This window comes from Littorina saxatilis, linkage group LG9 (genome assembly GCF_037325665.1).
Source record: "Littorina saxatilis isolate snail1 linkage group LG9, US_GU_Lsax_2.0, whole genome shotgun sequence".
NCBI classification, from domain to species: domain Eukaryota; kingdom Metazoa; phylum Mollusca; class Gastropoda; order Littorinimorpha; family Littorinidae; genus Littorina; species Littorina saxatilis.
Genome location: NC_090253.1, coordinates 48,557,320 through 48,577,229, shown reverse-complemented (window position 1 = coordinate 48,577,229; position 19,910 = coordinate 48,557,320). Strand labels below are relative to the sequence as shown.

Genomic DNA, 19,910 nt, shown 5'->3' with positions numbered 1-19,910 from the left:
AAGAGCGGAGTAGTGGTTACGCTATGCTGCATAGCACGCTTTTCTGTACCTCTCTTCGTTTTAACTTTCTGAGCGTGTTTTTAATCCAAACATATCATATCTATATATTTTTGGAATCAGGAACCGACAAGGAATAAGATGAAAGTGTTTTTAAATTGATTTCGAGAAAAAAAAATTTGATAATAATTTTTATATATTTAATTTTCAGAGCTTGTTTTTAATCCGAATATAACATATTTATATGTTTTTGGAATCAGCAAATGATGGAGAATAAGATAAACGTAAATTTGGATCGTTTTATAAATTTTTATTTTTTTTTACAATTTTCAGATTTGTAATGACCAAAGTCATTAATTAATTTTTAAGCCACCAAGCTGAAATGCAATACCGAACCCCGGGCTTCGTCGAAGAGTACTTGACCAAAATTTCAACCAATTTGGTTGAAAAATGAGGGCGTGACAGTGCCGCCTCAACTTTCACGAAAAGCCGGATATGACGTCATCAAAGACATTTATAAAAAAAATGAAAAAAACGTTCGGGGATTTCATACCCAGGAACTCTCATGTCAAATTTCATAAAGATCGGTCCAGTAGTTTAGTCTGAATCGCTCTACACACACACACACACACACAGACACACACACACACAGACACACGCACATACACCACGACCCTCGTTTCGATTCCCCCTCGATGTTAAAATATTTAGTCAAAACTTGACTAAATATAAAAAGCTCAGATGTAGCAAAGCATTTTCTCTCTCTCTCTCTCTCTCTCTCTCTCTCTCTCTCTCTCTCTCTCTCTCTCTCTCTCTCTCTCTCTCTCTCTCTCTCTCTCTCTCCCCATTTTATTTATACATGTATAAAATAAGAATGAAATATATCATGAAACTAGGTGTTGAAGTTACCACTTAATCGTCATTTTCTGTTATCTGAATGTGTATTGGTTATCATTTTTAGAACGTGTACATAAGCAGCTTGCTTGTTAACGTTCTTAATGTTGTTATTGTTTGTTGTTGTATCAAAGAAAATGAATGAAACACGCTTAAAACAAGAAATTCCTCCGAGGTAGGAAAAACACCCCCATCCTTACCATTCTCACTGCCACCAACTGAAAGGTTATTTCCCTTTGACCATTAATATGTCCCTCTATAAGTCCTTGTAGAATCTTAATCCACCAATAACTCCCTAACTGTGTGTTTGACTGGTCCCAATTTTTGTAAGGACCGTCTCAGGAATGTATAGAACCTGTTCACCAAGTTTGGTGACGATCGGTCCATTCATTCTTGAGATCTATATGCGAACACAAACACACACACAAACAAACAAACAAACAAACACATCGACCGAATCCTATACACACCCCTATACCGGGGGTGTAACAATGAAAGCTCAGCTCCTTCCACATGTACATGCACTGCCGAACATGTCTTCATCGGGTTTGTATAGGTTGTTGAAGAGTTACCTTGTTTTTGCCACACGCACATGTTTCCGACACACCCCTCATGTTTCCGACACACCCCTCATGTTTCCGACACACCCCTCATGTTTCCGACACACCCCTCATGTTTCCGACACACACCTCATGTTTCCGACACACCCCTCATGTTTCCGACACACCCCTCATGTTTCCGACACACCCCTCGATAGTAATTGCATGGTCCCTTCATTGTTTGTCTGCCGTTTTGCAAGAAAGGATAACTCTTCCACACACCCGACGGAGCCACTCCCAAAACTCGTCTATTAGGAACATAAGTCAAATAACGTTGCAAAGGAAATACTTCTACAATGTATTACGTTTTGCTTTCCACCATGCTCAACCTACATGCCCCGATTCTGACACCACTTATGTTATTGCACCTTCCAAAGTTGATCTTGCACGCGCGTGTGTTTTTTGACCCATCGCCATATCTTGATAGGCCCAGTGTATCTGTTTCACCATGTCAGAGTGTGAGTACAGTGAATCGTTCAGTGGCCAAGGAGTCCCCGCCTCTTCCAGCTGAACCTTGTGAAAGTACCACTCCTCCAGACAGTCGTAAGCCAGCGGTTGATGGTCGTAGCTGAACTTGTTGGCAATCAGCTGTGGGGAGGAGGTTAGCCGGGGTAGATCACCCACCCCGAAGTGACAGATCCCACGGACAAACTTTCCAGCACACTTTGATCGGTCGCCCCAGATTTTGTGGCGATTGAAATTTCCGTACGAGCCTTTGGTAAAGTTTACTGAAACAATTAAATAACAGGGTTTGTTTGAGAACCAAGGTTTATCCTACATACGTGAGAGAGACACTCGTGAGATAATAATCGTTCAAATCACACGTGTGTATATCATGTAAATGAGGTCATGTCAAGCAAGTCTGGCAGGGACCTGTTTTTCCACTGCTTATGATGCCAAATTCACCGAGACAAACGTCATTATAGAAAAAAAAATTGCGCTCGCTAATTACCCTCGATGAATTTTTAGAACTAACACGTCACGCCACACTTTCAGAGTGACGTTTCTTTGCTTTGATATAATAGATTGCACGAGGCTTTAGAAGAGATCGAGGGTCCAAAACAAGCGTCTTCAATTTAGCTGCCTCGACTGCAGGACATTTTCCGTAAAATACACATAAGTACCGTATGTAGGATAAACAGAATACTACATGGCTTGCTGTTTCGTACCAGATTTACACTCGTTGCATTTTCAAATAGTGAACAGCTAGCTTTCGCTCGCAGTTCAATATTTAAAAAAACAACTCGTGTAAATCTGGTGCGACACAGCAAGCCATGCGTGTAGTATTCTCTATGTACAGACTGAGAGGCAATGAATAGCGTTTACATTTCTGTTCTGCGCACACACACACACACACACACACACACACACACACACACACACACACACACACAGGCACACACACACACAAACACACACACACACACACACACACACACATACGCACACACAGACATACACAAACACACACACACACACACACACACACACACACACACATACACAAACACACACATACACCCATACACACACACAGACATACACAAACACACACACACACACACACACACACACACGTGCGCGCGAGCAAACACACACACACACACACACGCACGCAGGCACGAACACACACACACACACACACGCACACACACACACACACGCACATACACACACACACACACACACACACACACGCACGCACGCAGGCACGCGCCCGCACACACGCACACACACACACACACATGCGCGCGAGCAAACACACACACACACACACACGCAGGCACGCGCACACACACACACACACACACACATCACACACATACAGACATACGCACACTTTGCTCACGTAAATACGCATACACCGACTCAACCCCCCCCCCCCCCCCCTCTTCCCTCCCTCCCAGTCCCCCTGAACGAACTCAAACACGTAATTTCTGATTTGAGTTTGTGTCGGTCTCTGACGACTTATCTTTCTCACACTAATGTATAATTACCAAACTTCACACACTCATTATTAATATCAAACTTCACACATTAATGTATAATTATCAAACTTCACACACAAATGTATAATTATCAAACTTCACACAGCAATGTATAATTATCAAACTTCACACAACCATGTATAATTATCAAACTTTACACAATCATGTATAATTATCAAACGTCACACAATCATGTATAATTATCCACTTTCACACAACCATGTATAATTATCAAACTTCACACAATAGTGTATAATAATCAAACTTCGTTCTTACCTGTTGTCGATCCCGGCACGCCAAGTTTTGTGTTGAAATTCAGGGTGTTGAAGTACGACTCATCAGGGTGTCCTGTGGGTTTGACCCAATTAAAAAGGGCTTGACCCACTTTGCTGTGCAGGACATAGTCCACGTAGCCCCTGCTGGCCACGATGTGCACCGCCCCCTTGTAGATCGTCACGTTGTAGGGGGCCGGCAGGTACTTCTTCCATCTATCAACATTTCTGGGAGTGAAGAACGGAGACTTAACTGAGAATGATCTGCCAAATGAGACGAAAAATCGAGGTCCCTTCGTGTACACTACATTGGGGTGTGCACGTTAAAGATCCCACGATTGACAAAAGGGTCTTTCCTGGCAAAATTGTATAGGCATAGATAAAAATGTCCATCAAATACCCGTTTGACTTGGAATAAAGGCCGTGAAAGGTGAATACTCGCCTAATAGGCTTGAGGTTTGCTGGTCGATGTGAATGCGTGATATATTGTGTAAAAAATTCCATCTCACACGGCATTAATAGGTAACAAGCGCCTTGAGTCGCCTTGTGTGGTGAGATATGTGCGCGATATAAATACTCGTAAATAAATAAAATAAATCAAATGACCAGTGTCATTTCCATCAACTTGTGTTGTCTTAGATTCACAGCCAATCGATTATGCTTACCTTTTGTCATGCACATTGTTTGTGTTTTTTTGTGTTTTTCTTTGATTTGTTTTTTTCTTGCGAAACAAACAAACGCATTTGCCTAATCTTGCAATACTTTTGTCCCTCTCGCTCTTTTGCAGTTTTGCTCAGTGAAAGCCAAACAATGTTAAAGGCAGAGTAAGCCTCCCGTAAACCATCACAGATACGGTCAGGCTTTTACACACAGTACAAACACCCTTTCATTTAAACACTCACCAATTGAGAACATCCTAGGTGCCCTCCGTAAAGAGCGAACAATTTTCAAAGAATTTATTTTTGCGTGGTTTATCTTACCCCTGAGCCATCGTGAACCCGTGTGATCCAGTTTTCCTTTTTCACAATGCAGTCGTCAGTTAGTCATGAATGCGACTCGATGTGAGCTTATCTACAATAGCACGTTTTTTTTATGCACGAAACAACGGCTGTGGTTCACAAGAACTCAAGCGATGGCTTTTGACTGTTGAGAGGAACGGCGATTTGCACTGATAAACCTTCGTCTGCTACGACCCTTGCGTGACCCTGCTTCCGGGCTTTTCTTTTTTTTAAACTTTCACAACTTCGAATTGTTCTGATCTTGTCTTGATGAAAAACGAATTCTTTTATGATTAAAGAATTTTTGTGTAACAAGCTGTCAATTTATTATTTAGATTTTAAAAGTTAGGTCTAGCGCAAAAACGAGGCGCCGTTGTTGTTAACGAACAAGTCTACGAAAATAAATTCTTTGAAAATGTCTCACGCTCGACAGAAAGCAGCCAGGATGTTCCCGTTCGGTGAGCGTTCAAATGGAAGTATGCTTGTACTGTATTTAGACGCTCGGGGAGCTCTGTGATGGTTTACGGGAGGCTTACTGTGCCTTTAAAGTGTAAAATATACTCCGGGTGGTCACTACCAAATGAATGTATTGTTCACTAAACCTCATGGCGCCTCGGACCAGTAATTCCCCGACATTTGAGTACATATGCACTCAACTAACATACAACTAAACACCCAACGCACTGTGAACGGCTTCTCAAGTAGAGGTCTTAAGTTCTTCTTCCTTCTATGTCCACTGTGAAATCGTGCGTGTGTGTGTGTGTGTGTGTGTTTGTGTGTGTGTGTGTGTTTGTGTGTATATGTGTGTGTTTGTGTGTATATGTGTGTGTGTGTGTGTATGTGTGTGTGTGTGTGTGTGTGTGTGTGTGTGTGTGTGTGTATGTGTTGTGTGTGTGTGTGTGAGTGTGTGTGTGTGTGTGTGTTTGTGTGTGAAGATTCTAGTATTCCTTAAGCAATTTTTTTTTAAAAAACCGGTAAGACTTACGCAGTTGGGTTTCCCGAAATACCGTTGGCTCCTTGAAAAGCCTTGAGGATTCGAACCAGCTCCTTGTTGGTTTTCAGGGCGAACTCCTGGCCGGTAAGGTTGATGAAATACTTCCACTTCACCTCATGCTTCCACAGCTGACGCATGCAGATGACTTCCTGCAATTAAAAATTAAAGTCAGGCACCACACGACTCAGCCATGCATCGTGTTTACCTTATTGGGAAATACAGTGGCACTACTTAATTACTCGTAATTGTCATTACAATTTGCGGTTCTGACTGCCTCGACTCCACCACCTAGATGTAAAATTTCAACACACAACAAAAATAACTGATATTTTAAATGCATTCAACCTTTTTATTTGCATCAGAAAATCTGTGCAGGGGTTCTCTTAAAACGTTCCCGTTTTATTGTGTGGTTGTTCAACTAGCTGTACTGTTTTAACATCTGAAGATTGTTGCGTGAGTAACAGATTGGATGTAAGTAGGAAAACAAATATAAAGTAATTTAATTTTCCGACGTAAGCGTGGTGTGCTTTGTAAACGAATCATTTGACATTCATGATTGCCACAGAGCAACACAATTATTGTTCATGTTCCTTGAGAACTATCAATTAGACATAACTCACCGGTTCCAGATTGGTAAACCTCCCCCATCGCACGTCCACGACCACACTAGACACGAACACGTTGGACAGACAACTCGCCATCAGCTCTATCCTCCTCCGATATGAGTTGTCGGCCTTGAAGTCCACGTGAATACAGTAGACGTTGTGTGGTCGGTAGATGGCGCGCAGAAAACGTTCCACCTGTAAAGTCAATGCAAAGTGTAGTTTTGATTATGCTCAACCCAACTGTACATTCCAGCATCTGCATTGATGGGGTCAGATGTGTTCTTAGAATAAAAACTATTTTATCCTGACTGTAAAACGTTTTAGAAAGCTTTACGAGAATGATAGTCCTGACATGGCTACAGTAAAACGTCTTAGAAAGCTTTACGAGTATTATAGGCTAAACATGGCCACTGTAAAACGTCTTAGAAAGCTCTACGAGAATGATAGTCTAGACATGGCAACAGTAAAACGTCTTAAAAAGCTTTACGAGTATGATAGGCTAAACATGGCCACTGTAAAACGTCTTAGAAAGCTCTACGAGAATGATAGTCCAGACATGGCCACAGTAAAACGTCTTAGAAAGCTCTACGAGAATGATAGTCCAGACATGGCTACAGTAAAACGTCTTAGAAAGCTCTACGAGAATGATAGTCCAGACATGGCTACAGTAAAACGTCTTAGAAAGCTCTACGAGAATGATAGTCCAGACATGGCTACAGTAAAACGTCTTAGAAAGCTCTACGATAATGATAGTCCAGACATGGCTACAGTAAAACGTCTTAGAAAGCTCTACGAGAATGATAGTCCAGACATGGCCACTGTAAAACGTCTTAGAAAGCTTTACAAGAATGATAATCCAGACATGGCTACAGTAAAACGTCTTAGAAAGCTCTACGAGAATGATAGTCCTGACATGGCTACAGTAAAACGTCTTAGAAAGCTCTACGATAATGATAGTCCAGACATGGCTACAGTAAAACGTCTTAGAAAGCTCTACGAGAATGATAGTCCAGACATGGCCACTGTAAAACGTCTTAGAAAGCTCTACGAGAATGATAGTCCAGACATGGCTACAGTAAAACGTCTTAGAAAGCTCTACGAGAATGATAGTCCAGACATGGCCACTGTAAAACGTCTTAGAAAGCTCTACGAGAATGATAGTCCAGACATGGCTACTGTAAAACGTCTTAGAAAGCTCTACGAGAATGATAGTCCAGACATGGCCACTGTAAAACGTCTTAGAAAGCTCTACGAGAATGATAGTCTAGACATGGCAACAGTAAAACGTCTTAAAAAGCTTTACGAGTATGATAGGCTAAACATGGCCACTGTAAAACGTCTTAGAAAGCTCTACGAGAATGATAGTCCAGACATGGCCACTGCGCACCAGGGTAGACAACTCAGACATTCCACAAACCTGATCCGCGTCACGATACACCAGCAAGCTGAAGGCCACAGGAAAAGACAACTCCTCCTCGCTGACAGACGCCAGGTTGAAGCCGCCATGTTGAATGTAGCGACCACAGTCCCATGTTGAGTTTCGAAATTGAGAAAGAGTCTTCAAGGTTTGATTAATGCTCTTTTGAACTTCAATGGCTTTTTGAGTCTCATTCTTATCACCTGTCCATATCAGTTTGCAATCAACAGCTCTGACTTTGGGTGTGATTAACACCCCATCCAGCGTTTTCATATTCTCGTTGGTGGCTACCATTCCTGCTTTTACCCAAGCGGCTCCCTGGAAAGTAAGAATAAAATGGGTAAGGATGGGTTTGTGTAGCAGTTTACTCTGTCCTTGTCTGTGGTCCGTTTCTTTGTCTGTCTGTGGTCCGTTTCTTTGTCTGTCTGTGGTCCGTTTCTTTGTCTGTCTGTGGTCCGTTTCTTTGTCTGTCTGTGGTCTGTTTCTTTGTCTGTCTATGGTCCGTTTCTTTTTCTGTCTGTGGTCCGTTTCTTTGTCTGTCTATGGTCCGTTTCTTTTTCTGTCTGTGGTCCGTTTCTTTGTCTGTCTGTGGTCTGTTTCTTTGTCTGTCTATGGTCCGTTTCTTTTTCTGTCTGTGGTCCGTTTCTTTGTCTGTATGTGGTCCGTTTCTTTGTCTGTCTGTGGTCCGTTTCTTTGTCTGTCTGTGGTCCGTTTCTTTGTCTGTCTGTGGTCCGTTTCTTTGTCTGTCTGTGGTCCGTTTCTTTGTCTGTCTGTCTCTCCAGAGAGAAACACGGGCGAGTGAGCCAGAGAGGTCGCCCCCTTTGATTCATCGGTTTGGTTTAAACAATATTTTATTCCGAAAGTACAGGGTGGCATGTATAGTACGATATAAACATTTGTGACCACACAACAAGCTAAGCTTATACTAAGTGTGGTTATGCATATGTACATCTATATATAATTGTTTTTTTAATGTTATGTCAAGGTCAGAACATCGCTTATACCCTTATTAGGAATGTAAGACAAAGTAAAGAATTCAACCAAAGAATCAGAGGAAATAAATGAGGACGGAAAGGGATTTGACTTTAAATTACAACAATATCAGGGAGATTTAAATTTGGAAAGTGGGTAGACGGGGAGGGGGGGGGGGGGGGTAGAGAGATGGTGACTATCACAGATTTGCCAATTTAAAGTTCCTGCATCAGCAATGATTTCATCCACAATGGTGTCTAATCTTGTCTGAACTAAGTCGTGTGAACACACAAACAATTAACCTTTAAGACAAAATCACACAAATAACCTTCAATAAAGATATAAAACAACATGACATGCCAACAATAACATACTAGATAATTAACATGGTAACCACAGGGTACTCAAAATCTATCACTTAACCTTATAAAACTATGTATCTTTTGGAATATTTTAATATTTTCAGAAAAAAATACTTTTTTGGAAAAAGTGGTCGAATTCGACCCTCGCAGCTTAAATAGTGTTACGCTCTTAGTTGTGCAGTCAAAAGCAGACTGACGGTTAACCAGGCTTGCTGTATTTGTTGTATTCGTTGTTATGAGAGGAAGTGCTAAACAAGTTGCTTATCTTACATACATATTGTCATATAACGTAGTGCTCTGACAGTAAGGCAATAATGCGTGTTCGTGCTCTGCTAGTTACGCAATCATGTTACAAAGAGTATCGTCCCTTCGAAACAGTGAGGCATAAACACGTGGCAACTGATCAGTGACGGCAAGCCCCCATGGCAGCATTGAAGAATAAGCTCCGCTTAGCTTATTTTTTTGAAAGGAAACTGCGACAGATCGACTGAGCGGACACTGCATAGCATTGTATTACCATTTCAGTGCACCATAATTATGGCTCTTTGACTAAATTAAATCAGGACTGATTCTAGGTGACCCGCTAAATGTTATATCAGTAAGGCCGGTACATCAGCACAACAACAGCAACAAATAAATAGATAAATACATAAAATGAAACAAAAAACAACAATTAAAATAAAGATGTAGTCAAAGTTCACCCAGGCGTGACCAAACGATAACAACCCCTTTTATTCTCCAGAATCCGAAAGCCAATGTACAGAGCTAAATGAAATGTTAGCAGTGACAGGGCGCCGCTGAAGCTCTCATTATGTCTACAGTCCATTCGTGTGTCTGTGTAGCTATCACTCTGTCTGTATTTGTGTCTGTCTGTAATGTCTTTCCATATGTCTCCCTGAGTAGCTCTCAGTTCTTCTTCCGCGTTCCAGAATTGTCTGGTTACGTGTGAGCTCGTTTGCCCATTTGGGTTCCCCAAACTATACTCTGAGAGCATAGTCAGCTTCACTCTGCTTTCGTTGAGTAGGCATGCTGGGTATGTTCGTGTTTCCATAACCCACCGAACTCCGACATGGATTACAGGATCTGTTCCGTGCGCACTTGGTCTTGTGCTTGCGTGTACACACGAAGGGGGTTAAGTCACTAGCAGGTCTGCACATAAGTTGACCTGGGAGATCGGACAAATCCCACTCTTAACCCACCAGGCGGCAGCGAAAGGGATTCGAACTCATGACCACCCGGTTAGGATGCCGACGTCTTACCACCACGCCACTGCGCCCGTAGCTCTCAGTATGTCGTATGTCTGTATGTATGTCTGTCTGCATAGCTCTCGGTTTTCCGTGTGTATGTCTGTTTCTTACCGCCGATGCTACGCAGTGACACTCATCATCTAGGCTCACCTTTTGCAAGGGTCTCATGAGCTTAATGCCTGAGTCAGGTGAATAGATCATGGTTCCCAGAAACAAGGCGGCGAGGAGCAAAGCACACCCTGGAAAATAAAAACATGTATTAATACATACACACAGACACGCAGCTACCACCCTCGTCTCGATTATCGGTCTCTATGTTAACACATTATCAATCAATCAATCAATCAATGAGGCTTATATCGCGCATATTCCGTGGGTACAGTTCTAGGCGCTTTGCAGTGATGCCGTGTGAGATGAAATTTTATACGGCCAGTAGATTGCAGCCATTTCGGCGCATATTTACCTTTTACGGCCTATTATTCCAAGTCACACGGGTATAGGTATCTAGACAATTATTAACTGTGCCTAAGCAATTTTGCCAGGAAAGACCCTTTTGTCAATCGTGGGATCTTTAACGTGCACACCCAATGTAGTGTACACGGGGGGGAGGGTTCGGACACCGAAGAGAGTCTGCACACAAAGTTGACTCTGAAAATAAATTTCCGCCGAACCTGGGATCGAACTCACGCTGACAGCGGCCAACTGAATACAAATCCAGCGCGCTACCAACTGAGCTATATCCCCGCCCTAAATGTAAAAACCAAGAAAGTGAGAAGAAAAAAAACATTGACCTGCACAGGAGTCGATTCCGTGTTGCTTTCGAGGTAGCCAGAGTGCATAACCAGAGTGTTAGCCAGAGCGTTGGCATAACCGTCTGACCACGGTGGCAAACAGTCATATCAACCGCTGTTACGGGATCATGTTTCAAACGTTTGATCTTATTGACCAAAACAAGTACCTATTTACAAACACAAATTAGTATAGCAATATAGATTAAGCGAAGCCATATCCTCATCAAGTTACGCTTGCTTTAGAGAGTGGAGGAAGAATGTATAATCAACTATCCGTAGAGATACGGTAATCATACAAGATGTTATCAATTCAATAAAAGGGGGACCACCCAGTAAAGTCTCGGTTCAATGATGTTCTGTTTGTGGTTTAGTTGAGGGCCCCAAAGGGTTTAAAATCGTGATCGTGATTGGCGTTTTTTGACCTTTCTGTGACCGTGATTGCCGAAATTTCAATTTCTGTGATCGTGATGGGACTTTGCCCGTGATCCGTGATGACAAAAAAATCAAGTCTCGTGATCCTGATCGTCATTTGTTTTCGTGATCGTGATGGGCATTATTGCAAAGCATTTTATTTTCAACGTACATTTTTCACAGCTGTATAACTCTATGATCCTCTATTCGTCAAGGTGTTTGTGATCGTGAAAACAAAAATCAAGGTAACTGATCGTGAAAGCTAAAATTTCCCTTCCCGTGATCGTGATGATACCCCCCCTTTGGGGCCCTCTTAGTTGTTTACAACAATGTAACTGACAAACTTCAAACTGAATTGTGGTGCTTTCCTCTTACATATTTGAAACAAACCAATGTTTACCTGTGTCAAATGTCTGTACTGGGAGAGTATACATTCAGGTATACCTTGTTGACTGAATGAGACAAAGAAGCGTAGAAGCAAACAAAACATAGACAATGAACAGAGACGACTGATGGATGAGTGTTGGAAGTAAAGTATCTCTTACCTGTAAAGACCAGCTTTTTCTGAACCATGGTCACTGGAAAAAAAAAGAAAAGAAAAGGCAACGCTTGGTAACAGGAAGCTTTCACCTTTCCTGGCGAAGGCATATTAAAACCATGCTCACTAGTTAGCTCAGTAAGAAGGCGCATACAATATCGAAGTGTGTTTAGCCATACACGTTCACTATCTGGAAACCACGCTCACTAGTTCCCTCAATAGCATCAATACAACAAGTCGCGTAAGGCGAAAATACAACATTTAGTCAAGCTCAGTCGAACTCACAGAATGAAACTGAACGCACTGCATTTTTTTCACAATGACCGTAGTGCGCCGCTTGTGCAAAACGGAATGAAACTGACGAGCCTGTTATTCATATGTTTTTGGAATCAGAAAATGAAGAAGAATAAGATGAAATTGTTTTTGGATCGTTTAATAAACAAATAATTTTAATTACTAGTTTCGGATTTTTAATGACCAAACTCACTCATTAGTTTTTAAGCCACCAAGCTGAAATGCAATACCAAACCCCGGCCTTTGTCGAAGATTGCTTTGCCAAAATTTCAATCAATTTGATTGAAAAATGAGGGTGTGACAGTGCCGCTTCAACTTTTACAAAAAGCCGGATATGACGTCATCAAAGGTATTTATCGAAAAAAAGAAAAACAAAGTCCGGGGATATCATTCCCAGGAACTCTCATGTCAAATTTCATAAAGATCGGTCCAGTAGTTTGGTCTGAATCGCTCTACACACACACAGAGACACACAGACACAGACACAGACACAGACAGACACACAGACACACAGACACACACACACACACACACACACATACACCACGACCCTCGTCTCGATTCCCCCCTCTGTGTTAAAACATTTAGTCAAAACTTGACTAAATGTAAAAACACCGAATAATTGATCTTACCCGTTATGTTAGCTAGGGCTGGAAGAGATTACAGTGTCAATTTAGGAGCAATGGCTTGCTATGTGAGCAAGACGAATAAGGAAAGATAAAATGCATTTTCCTGTTTAAGGGTAATGGCGTATAGGCATACCACCAAAACAAATATCTTCATCGAGCTCTTGCCCGATGAGAGACTACTTCACGACACAATTTTAAATTCCTACACAGGTAAAATCACAAAAGCACGAAAACAGTGATAAACGAGAAAAACAACAACAAAATGCAAAAAGAAAACACGTACACCATAAGTTTAACTTATTGACGCTTGAAAATCAACGCAATGTTAAAGAATCTCGCAAACAAATGAGCACAAACATTGACACGTAAACTCACCTGGGTGAGAAAAGACAACACCAATGGTGACCCCCAAGCAGTGTTCTCTCCGGCAGTGTGTATTTGTCGTGCTGATTTCAACCGACCTTGTTAAAATACATGCACCACTGGTTTAGTGTTTTATCATCACAGCGACTTCAGTTTTCTATCGTTTGTGTTCTGCATAGATCTCTCTCTCGTGCATCATCCATCATCAATTATTGACACAACAAGCAGTGAATGAAAGATAATAGCGCGGTCACACTTTATTTGCACATCAGGTAAATACTTGATGAAATTAACGCTCACTAGAGAGACACAGCTTTGTGCGGTGGCAACGTCAAAGCTCACTGTCGTCTCGTGGTATCAGCACACACTAAACTCGTTCAGAGGGTTGTGTTTTCACTTCGTAATTTGCCAGAGCATTTAAAGGTACTGGCCTTCCCGTGTTTACAATTTGGGACAAACACCACCACAAATCTTTCTATGTTTTCTGCATATGCATGGGAAGTCGTTTTCATGTTGGATTCTTTTTTGGCTCACGTAAGTGTAGCCTATGCGATCGTAACTTTGTCTGTCTGTGCGTGCGTGCGTATGTGCGTGCGTGTGTATGTCTGTGGTAGAAACTCTAACATTTGAAGACGTCACATTACATTGACATCACATTATGACGTAGGGATAGACGTCACGCGAAGGAAGTACTGAAAGTCTCGGTCATTATTATTTTGAGCGGGCCGAGACTAGTTGGCAGTCGTGTCCCTGTAAGTAGGCTACATGCAGACAGACAGATCTAGTGTCTCGCTTTCTTGCACAGTTTCACCTATGCTCTTTCTCTGTGTGTGTGTGTGTGTGTGTGTGTGTGTGTGTGTGTGTGTGTGTGTGTGTGTGTGTGTGTGTGTGTGTGTGTGTGTGTGTGTGTGTGTATGTGTGACGGAGTGATTGAGTTTGTGTTACTGTTTGTCGATTTCTTACGTGAGCCTTGATGGCTTCGCCTCTTGTTTTTTCTTCTCTACATATATATGGTTTACATGAATGTTCCTGAGTAACGTTGGCAGTCTCTTTGTTTTTGGATTGTCTCTATATATATGCGTTATGAGCATCTTTCTATTTGGTCATATATACAGCCGAACCTGCCCTGGCAACCACCTCTCGATAACGACCTCCTGCCCTCTGTGACAACCCCAAAGAATCTCTGATGAGTTTTTTTCTTCTATAATTCACATTTCCACAGCAACTAACTGTCCGTAACGACTACATTTGGTCGGTCCGTTGGGTGGTCGTTACAAATAGGTTTGACAGCACCCTGAAAAAACCCAAAAACATCCAAGCTACCGCAGGTGCTGAGCGGGATTTTGTTGTTGTTGTTGACTTAATTTCGCAACTGACAATTGTGTCAACCTGTGAAAAGTATTTTGTAAACAAAATTCCTACTATGTACAGGAAGTGGCCGCGCTGTTGATTGCTGGCATGTCTCCAAGGGGAAGAATGCTCTTATACAAAGTAAAAGCACTGACAGAACTGTAGCGTCTTACAAGAAAGCTTACAAGGGAAGGAAGACATCTTTGAAGTGATTCCCGTACGCCGCGAGTCTTGCAGAGATTTCTTCGAAGCAATACACGAATTCCGAAAATAACTCTGTCGGGTTTGTATCGGCTTTGAAAGAGTGAATACTCTTACTTTTAGTGACTCAAACTGGCCCATGTTACATCATGGGCCAGTCATTAGCGAAGGGTGTGTCTGTCTGAAGCACGTGGACAATGAGCATGTGTCAAAAGCATAACCCACTAAAAGCAAGATTATTCAATGTTACTCAACCGAAAAAACAACAAGTCGCGTAAGGCGAAATTACAACATTTAGTCAAGCTGTCGAACTAACAGAATGAAACTGAACTCACTGCATTTTTACAGCAAGAGCGTATACTCGTAGCATCGTCAGTCCACCGCTTGATGCAATGGCAGTGAAATTGACAAGAAGAGCGGGGTAGTAGTTGCGCTGAGAAGGATAGCATGCTTTTCTTTATCTCTATTCTTTTTAACTTTCTGAGCGTGTTTTTAATCCAAACATATCACATCTATATGTTTTTGGAATCAGGAACCCACAAAAAATAAGATGAAAGTGTTTTTAAATCGATTTCGGAAATTTTATTTTAATAATAATTTTTGTATTTTTTATTTTCAGAGCTTGTTTTTAATCCAAATATAACATATTTATATGTTTTTGGAATCAGAAAATGATGAAGAATAAGATAAACGTAAATTTGGATCGTTTTAAAAACATTTTGTTTTTTTATTATTTTCAGATTTTTAATGACCAAAGTCATTAATTAATTTTTAAGCCACCAAGCTGAAATGCTATACGGAAGTCCGGCCTTTGTCGAAGATTGCTGGGCCAAAATTTCAATCAATTTGATTGAAAAATGAGGGTGTGACAGTGCCGCCTCAACTTTTACAAAAAGCCGGATATGACGTCATCAAAGATATTTATCGAAAAAAAGAAAAAAAACGTCCGGGGATATCATTCCCAGGAACTCTCATGTCAAATTTCATAAAGATCGGTCCAGTAGTTTGGTCTGAATCGCTCTACACACACACACACACACACAGACAGACAGACACACACACACACACACACACACACACACACACACACACACACACACACACACACACACACACACATACACCACGACCCTCGTCTCGATTCCCCCCTCTACGTTAAAACATTTAGTCAAAACTTGACTAAATGTACAAAGGAAGAAAAAGGTTATCTAATCCCTTACAGGTAGCATACTTTGCTCCTGAGGCGTACGAGGCTGGAGACGCCATTACTCAAACCTAAGAATCCCTAAAAAAAAGTGAAGCCAAGAGAATTAGAAAGTGGGAGCTGAGAAGACAGTGAAGACAAACCAAACGATAGCAGAGAGCAAAAAGGTAGAAAAAGGTCATCTAATTCCTTACAGGTAGCATACTTTGCTCCTGAGGCGTACGAGGCTGGAGACGCCATTACTCAAACCAAAGAATCCCTAAACAAAGTGCAGCCAAGAGAATTAGAAAGTGGGAGCTGAGAAGACAGTAAAGACAAACCAAACGATAGCAGAGAGCAAAAAGGAAGAAAAAGGTCATCTAATTCCTTACAGGTAGCATACTTTGCTCCTGAGGCGTACGAGGCTGGAGACGCCATGCTCAACCCAATTAGAATATGTTTGCGTAGTCTATCGGCTAGAGACAACATAGAACCCGTCAAATACCACCACCAACTGGGCGCCCTTGTGGTAAATGATACAAGTTTGAATGCCTCCCAGCACCCTGTCTACAGTATATGAAATTTAATAATATGTATATATAACCTTCTCTTCTTCACCATCACTCTCCTTCCTTCCTTCACTATCCTTCCTTCCTTCACTATCCTTCCTTCCTTCACAATCCTTCCTTCCTTCACTATCCTTCCCTCCTTCACTATCCTTCTCCATCCTTTTCCCTTCCAATATGTTATATATGTCGGTATTTCAACATGTAAATGTTGTTCACCATGTTTCGATCCTTGAAACAAATTAACCGGCAAGCGCATCACTCACGCCCCAAGCACACGGCTTGCAACAAAAATCACACTAACACCCATACATACAACACAAGTGTTAGTCATCACATCACCACCATGCAGCGCAATCAAACATACCACACATGTCTGTCACAACATCAAATCAACACAACACAGTCAAACACACTTTTCCAGGGATGGTCCACTCCCCAACTCTGTCTCTTTGCACGGTGTGCAAATAGTCTTCCACAAACGTCTGAAAATTTTTTTTTAATCACTGAAGTCCTTCTTCTGTGGACTAACAGAGTAAAAAGAAATGTTAATCACTGTAATCCTTTCTTCCACGGATTAACAGACTAAAAGGCAATGTTGACTACAAAGCCGCATCCGTCAACGTCACGCCCGGACTCCCTCCAACTTCTCACACGCCTGTCATCTTGAACACGCGGCCAGTACAACTGGCCTTGACACGGAACGATTCAAGGGGGGCAATCTCAAGTCATCTGAAAGAGGGAAATCCAAACGCAATCCGCCTTGTTCGATTTTATGGGCTTGGACGATAGAGAAAAATAAGAAAAGCAAAAGCTGGAGTCCAGTTATCTTGAACACGCGGCCAGTACAACTGGCCTTGACACGAAACGATTCAAGGGGGGGGGGGGGGGGGGGGCAATCTCAAGTCATCTGAAAGAGGGAAATCCAAACGCAATCCGCCTTGTTCGATTTTATGGGCTTGGACGATAGAGAAAAATAAGAAAAGCAAAAGCTGGAGTCCAGTCTGGACAAAACTGCTATCAAGAACGCAGAATTGATTTTTTCTAAGTTTTTTTTAGCCGTAAGCGTCATGTTTATCGGAGCAGGAAACTCTTCCAGAGTGAGGCCCCTTTGTTGGTTTCACTGCGGTGAACAGCAGTTATGAGAAATTCGAAATGAAAAATGGCGCTTACGGCTAAAAAAAAACCTCAGAAAAAATCAATTCTGCGTTCTTGATAGCAGTTTCGTCCAGACTGGACTCCAGCTTTTGCTTTTCTTATTTTTCTCTATCGTCCAAGCCCATAAAATCGAACAAGGCGGATTGCGTTTGGATTTCCCTCTTTCAGATGACTTGAGATTGCCCCCCTTGAATCGTTCCGTGTCAAGGCCAGTTGTACTGGCCGCGTGTTCAAGATGACACGCCTGTCTCCTCCACACCAGCCCGCGTCCGGACTGCATGCCTGCCTGCCATCCTCTGTGCGACGGGGTCCCCTAACCTACACTAATCCTAGCCCTAACAGTAACAGTAACACCCCCTACCCACCCTGCTCGCAGCGCCAAATGTAAAGATTTTTTTGTTAATTTTTGTTTGCAAGGAGGGGTTTCCATGAAGTAGAATATCTGTGTGTATGAGGTTGTTGGTTAGTTTGTTGATTGTGTTGTTTCTTGCAGCTAAATGTAAACGGCATTCTAGTAAGAAGTGTGTTGCAGTTTCTGTTCCATCACCACAGTCGCATACGCTGTTTTCCGCAAGGTGTCGCTCAACTAAGTCTTTCTTTAGATCGCTAATATTAAGTCTCATTTTTGTGTGGATTATTTGTGTTTGTCGACTGCCACTGTAGAAGTAAACGGGAATTTGTGTGTCGTCTTTTGTTAAAGGAAAACTCCAAGGTTTTGAAGTAGCTCCAAAAACTTGAAAATCGAATGCCAAATGTTACAAACATCTCAGGAAAAATATTTAAAAAATTGAAAAAAATTTGTTGTTGTTGTAGTTGAAGATTTATTTGTGCGGGGCTAACCAAGACAAGCCAGCTGGGGTCAAGGTGTGGTCACGTGGTTTTTGGTTCACTGTGACGTAAGGTTCACTGTGACGTCACAAGTTTTTGTGTTGATTCTACCAGCGTGATTTCCATACAGAAAAGTCACCACTGTATGCCCGAAAAGAATGTCTCGGTGGAGTGCAGCCGCAATCTGCAACAACTCCTCAGTGTCCCCAAGCTTTACCTAGCACATGTGCCCTCATAACAATCCGAGTCTCTTGTGGAAATGGAAGAGGTTTGTGCAGCACACACGTGCAGATTTCAAAGTGTCGGGCACTTTCTGGACACAGATTTCGCCATTTTTCTGCAGCACAAGTTGGTGTTTCATCTGAAATTAATTATGTGGCCACTGGCAGTGTTTTTCCTTCATACAAGTACGTCCGGACACGGCAGTATTGCGCGAGGCTGGTACAGTCGACGAGCCATCGAAACTCCGTGGTGACGAACAGCGGACAATCTCACCAGAAGGAATGCGTTGAAGGCACATGCTTTTATATTCATGCATATGTTCTGCGCGAACTTAGAATCCGGTTTCATTCTAGAATGGACCGGGTCCAGGTTGGAATTCTAACCCTGCGCAAGTACAGGGGTGCCATTCTAGAATGAAACCCTTGTTGCTGGTCCATTCTAGAATCGGCCGTGCGCAAGGTTGGAATTTGGGTCCAAGTTGGAATAGTCATTTCAGTTAGACTATCACACAGCCAAAGCCAGAAATGTAGATTTTCTGTTTGTTTTTGTTTTTTGTGTGTTTGGTTGGGTTTTTTTCGGGTTTTTTACACTTTACTCAAAGACATCGTGAATTGGGATTGTGATGTTCTGAAAGTGATTACGATTTTGAGAGACACTCAGCACTGATCGCTACGAACGGAAATTTCCGGACTGACAGTGTTTTGCCGATCTCGCTTGTAACTTTTAATCTTATTCATATACATGAAGTTGGTCTTCTGAATTGTGAAGATATAATGTCAACTTTTTTAAAAACCTGTGACAACAGCTCTATAACTCACTCTGTCCTTCTGTTGGTCTGTCTGTCGGTTAGTCGGTCTGACCGTCTGTCTGTCTGTCTGTCAAAAAAATTGTCAAAAAACCGGACATTTCCGAGAGGGAGACAGCGCTGACATTGCAAGCGGCCGCAACCGGCTCTCATCACAAAAACAACTGCCCTGCAAACATTACCGCCCTGGTAGTCCCCCTTGCTATGGTCTGCCTTTGTTTATTGC

The 19,910-nt window shown here is 42.1% G+C and overlaps 1 protein-coding gene across 1 annotated transcript; it reads right to left on the bottom strand.

The window, feature by feature from the left end:
* Positions 1-1,586: 1,586 nt before the first annotated feature.
* On the bottom strand, positions 1,587-13,624 carry LOC138976330 (beta-1,3-galactosyl-O-glycosyl-glycoprotein beta-1,6-N-acetylglucosaminyltransferase-like). The gene is made up of 8 exons (XM_070349196.1): positions 13,384-13,624; positions 12,093-12,125; positions 10,457-10,584; positions 7,765-8,082; positions 6,363-6,542; positions 5,734-5,891; positions 3,755-3,978; positions 1,587-2,218 (listed from the first exon to the last, which is right to left on the bottom strand). The coding sequence occupies exons 2-8, from the start codon at positions 12,118-12,120 to the stop codon at positions 1,845-1,847; spliced, it is 1,410 nt and encodes a 469-aa protein (XP_070205297.1). The 5' UTR covers positions 12,121-12,125; positions 13,384-13,624; the 3' UTR covers positions 1,587-1,844.
* Between the last annotated feature and the right edge of the window lie 6,286 nt (positions 13,625-19,910).

What these genes read in the sequence shown, in the direction of transcription:
- LOC138976330 (XM_070349196.1), bottom strand. Translation starts at nt 12,120, where the DNA reads ATGGTTCAGAAAAAGCTGGTCTTTACAG. An exon ending in TGTATCGTGACGCGGATCAG is followed by an intron (nt 6,543 to 7,764) that starts GTTTGTGGAATG and finishes TTGACTTTACAG; the next exon opens with GTGGAACGTTTTCTGCGCGC. An exon ending in ATTTCGGGAAACCCAACTGC is followed by an intron (nt 3,979 to 5,733) that starts GTAAGTCTTACC and finishes CTTCACTCCCAG; the next exon opens with AAATGTTGATAGATGGAAGA.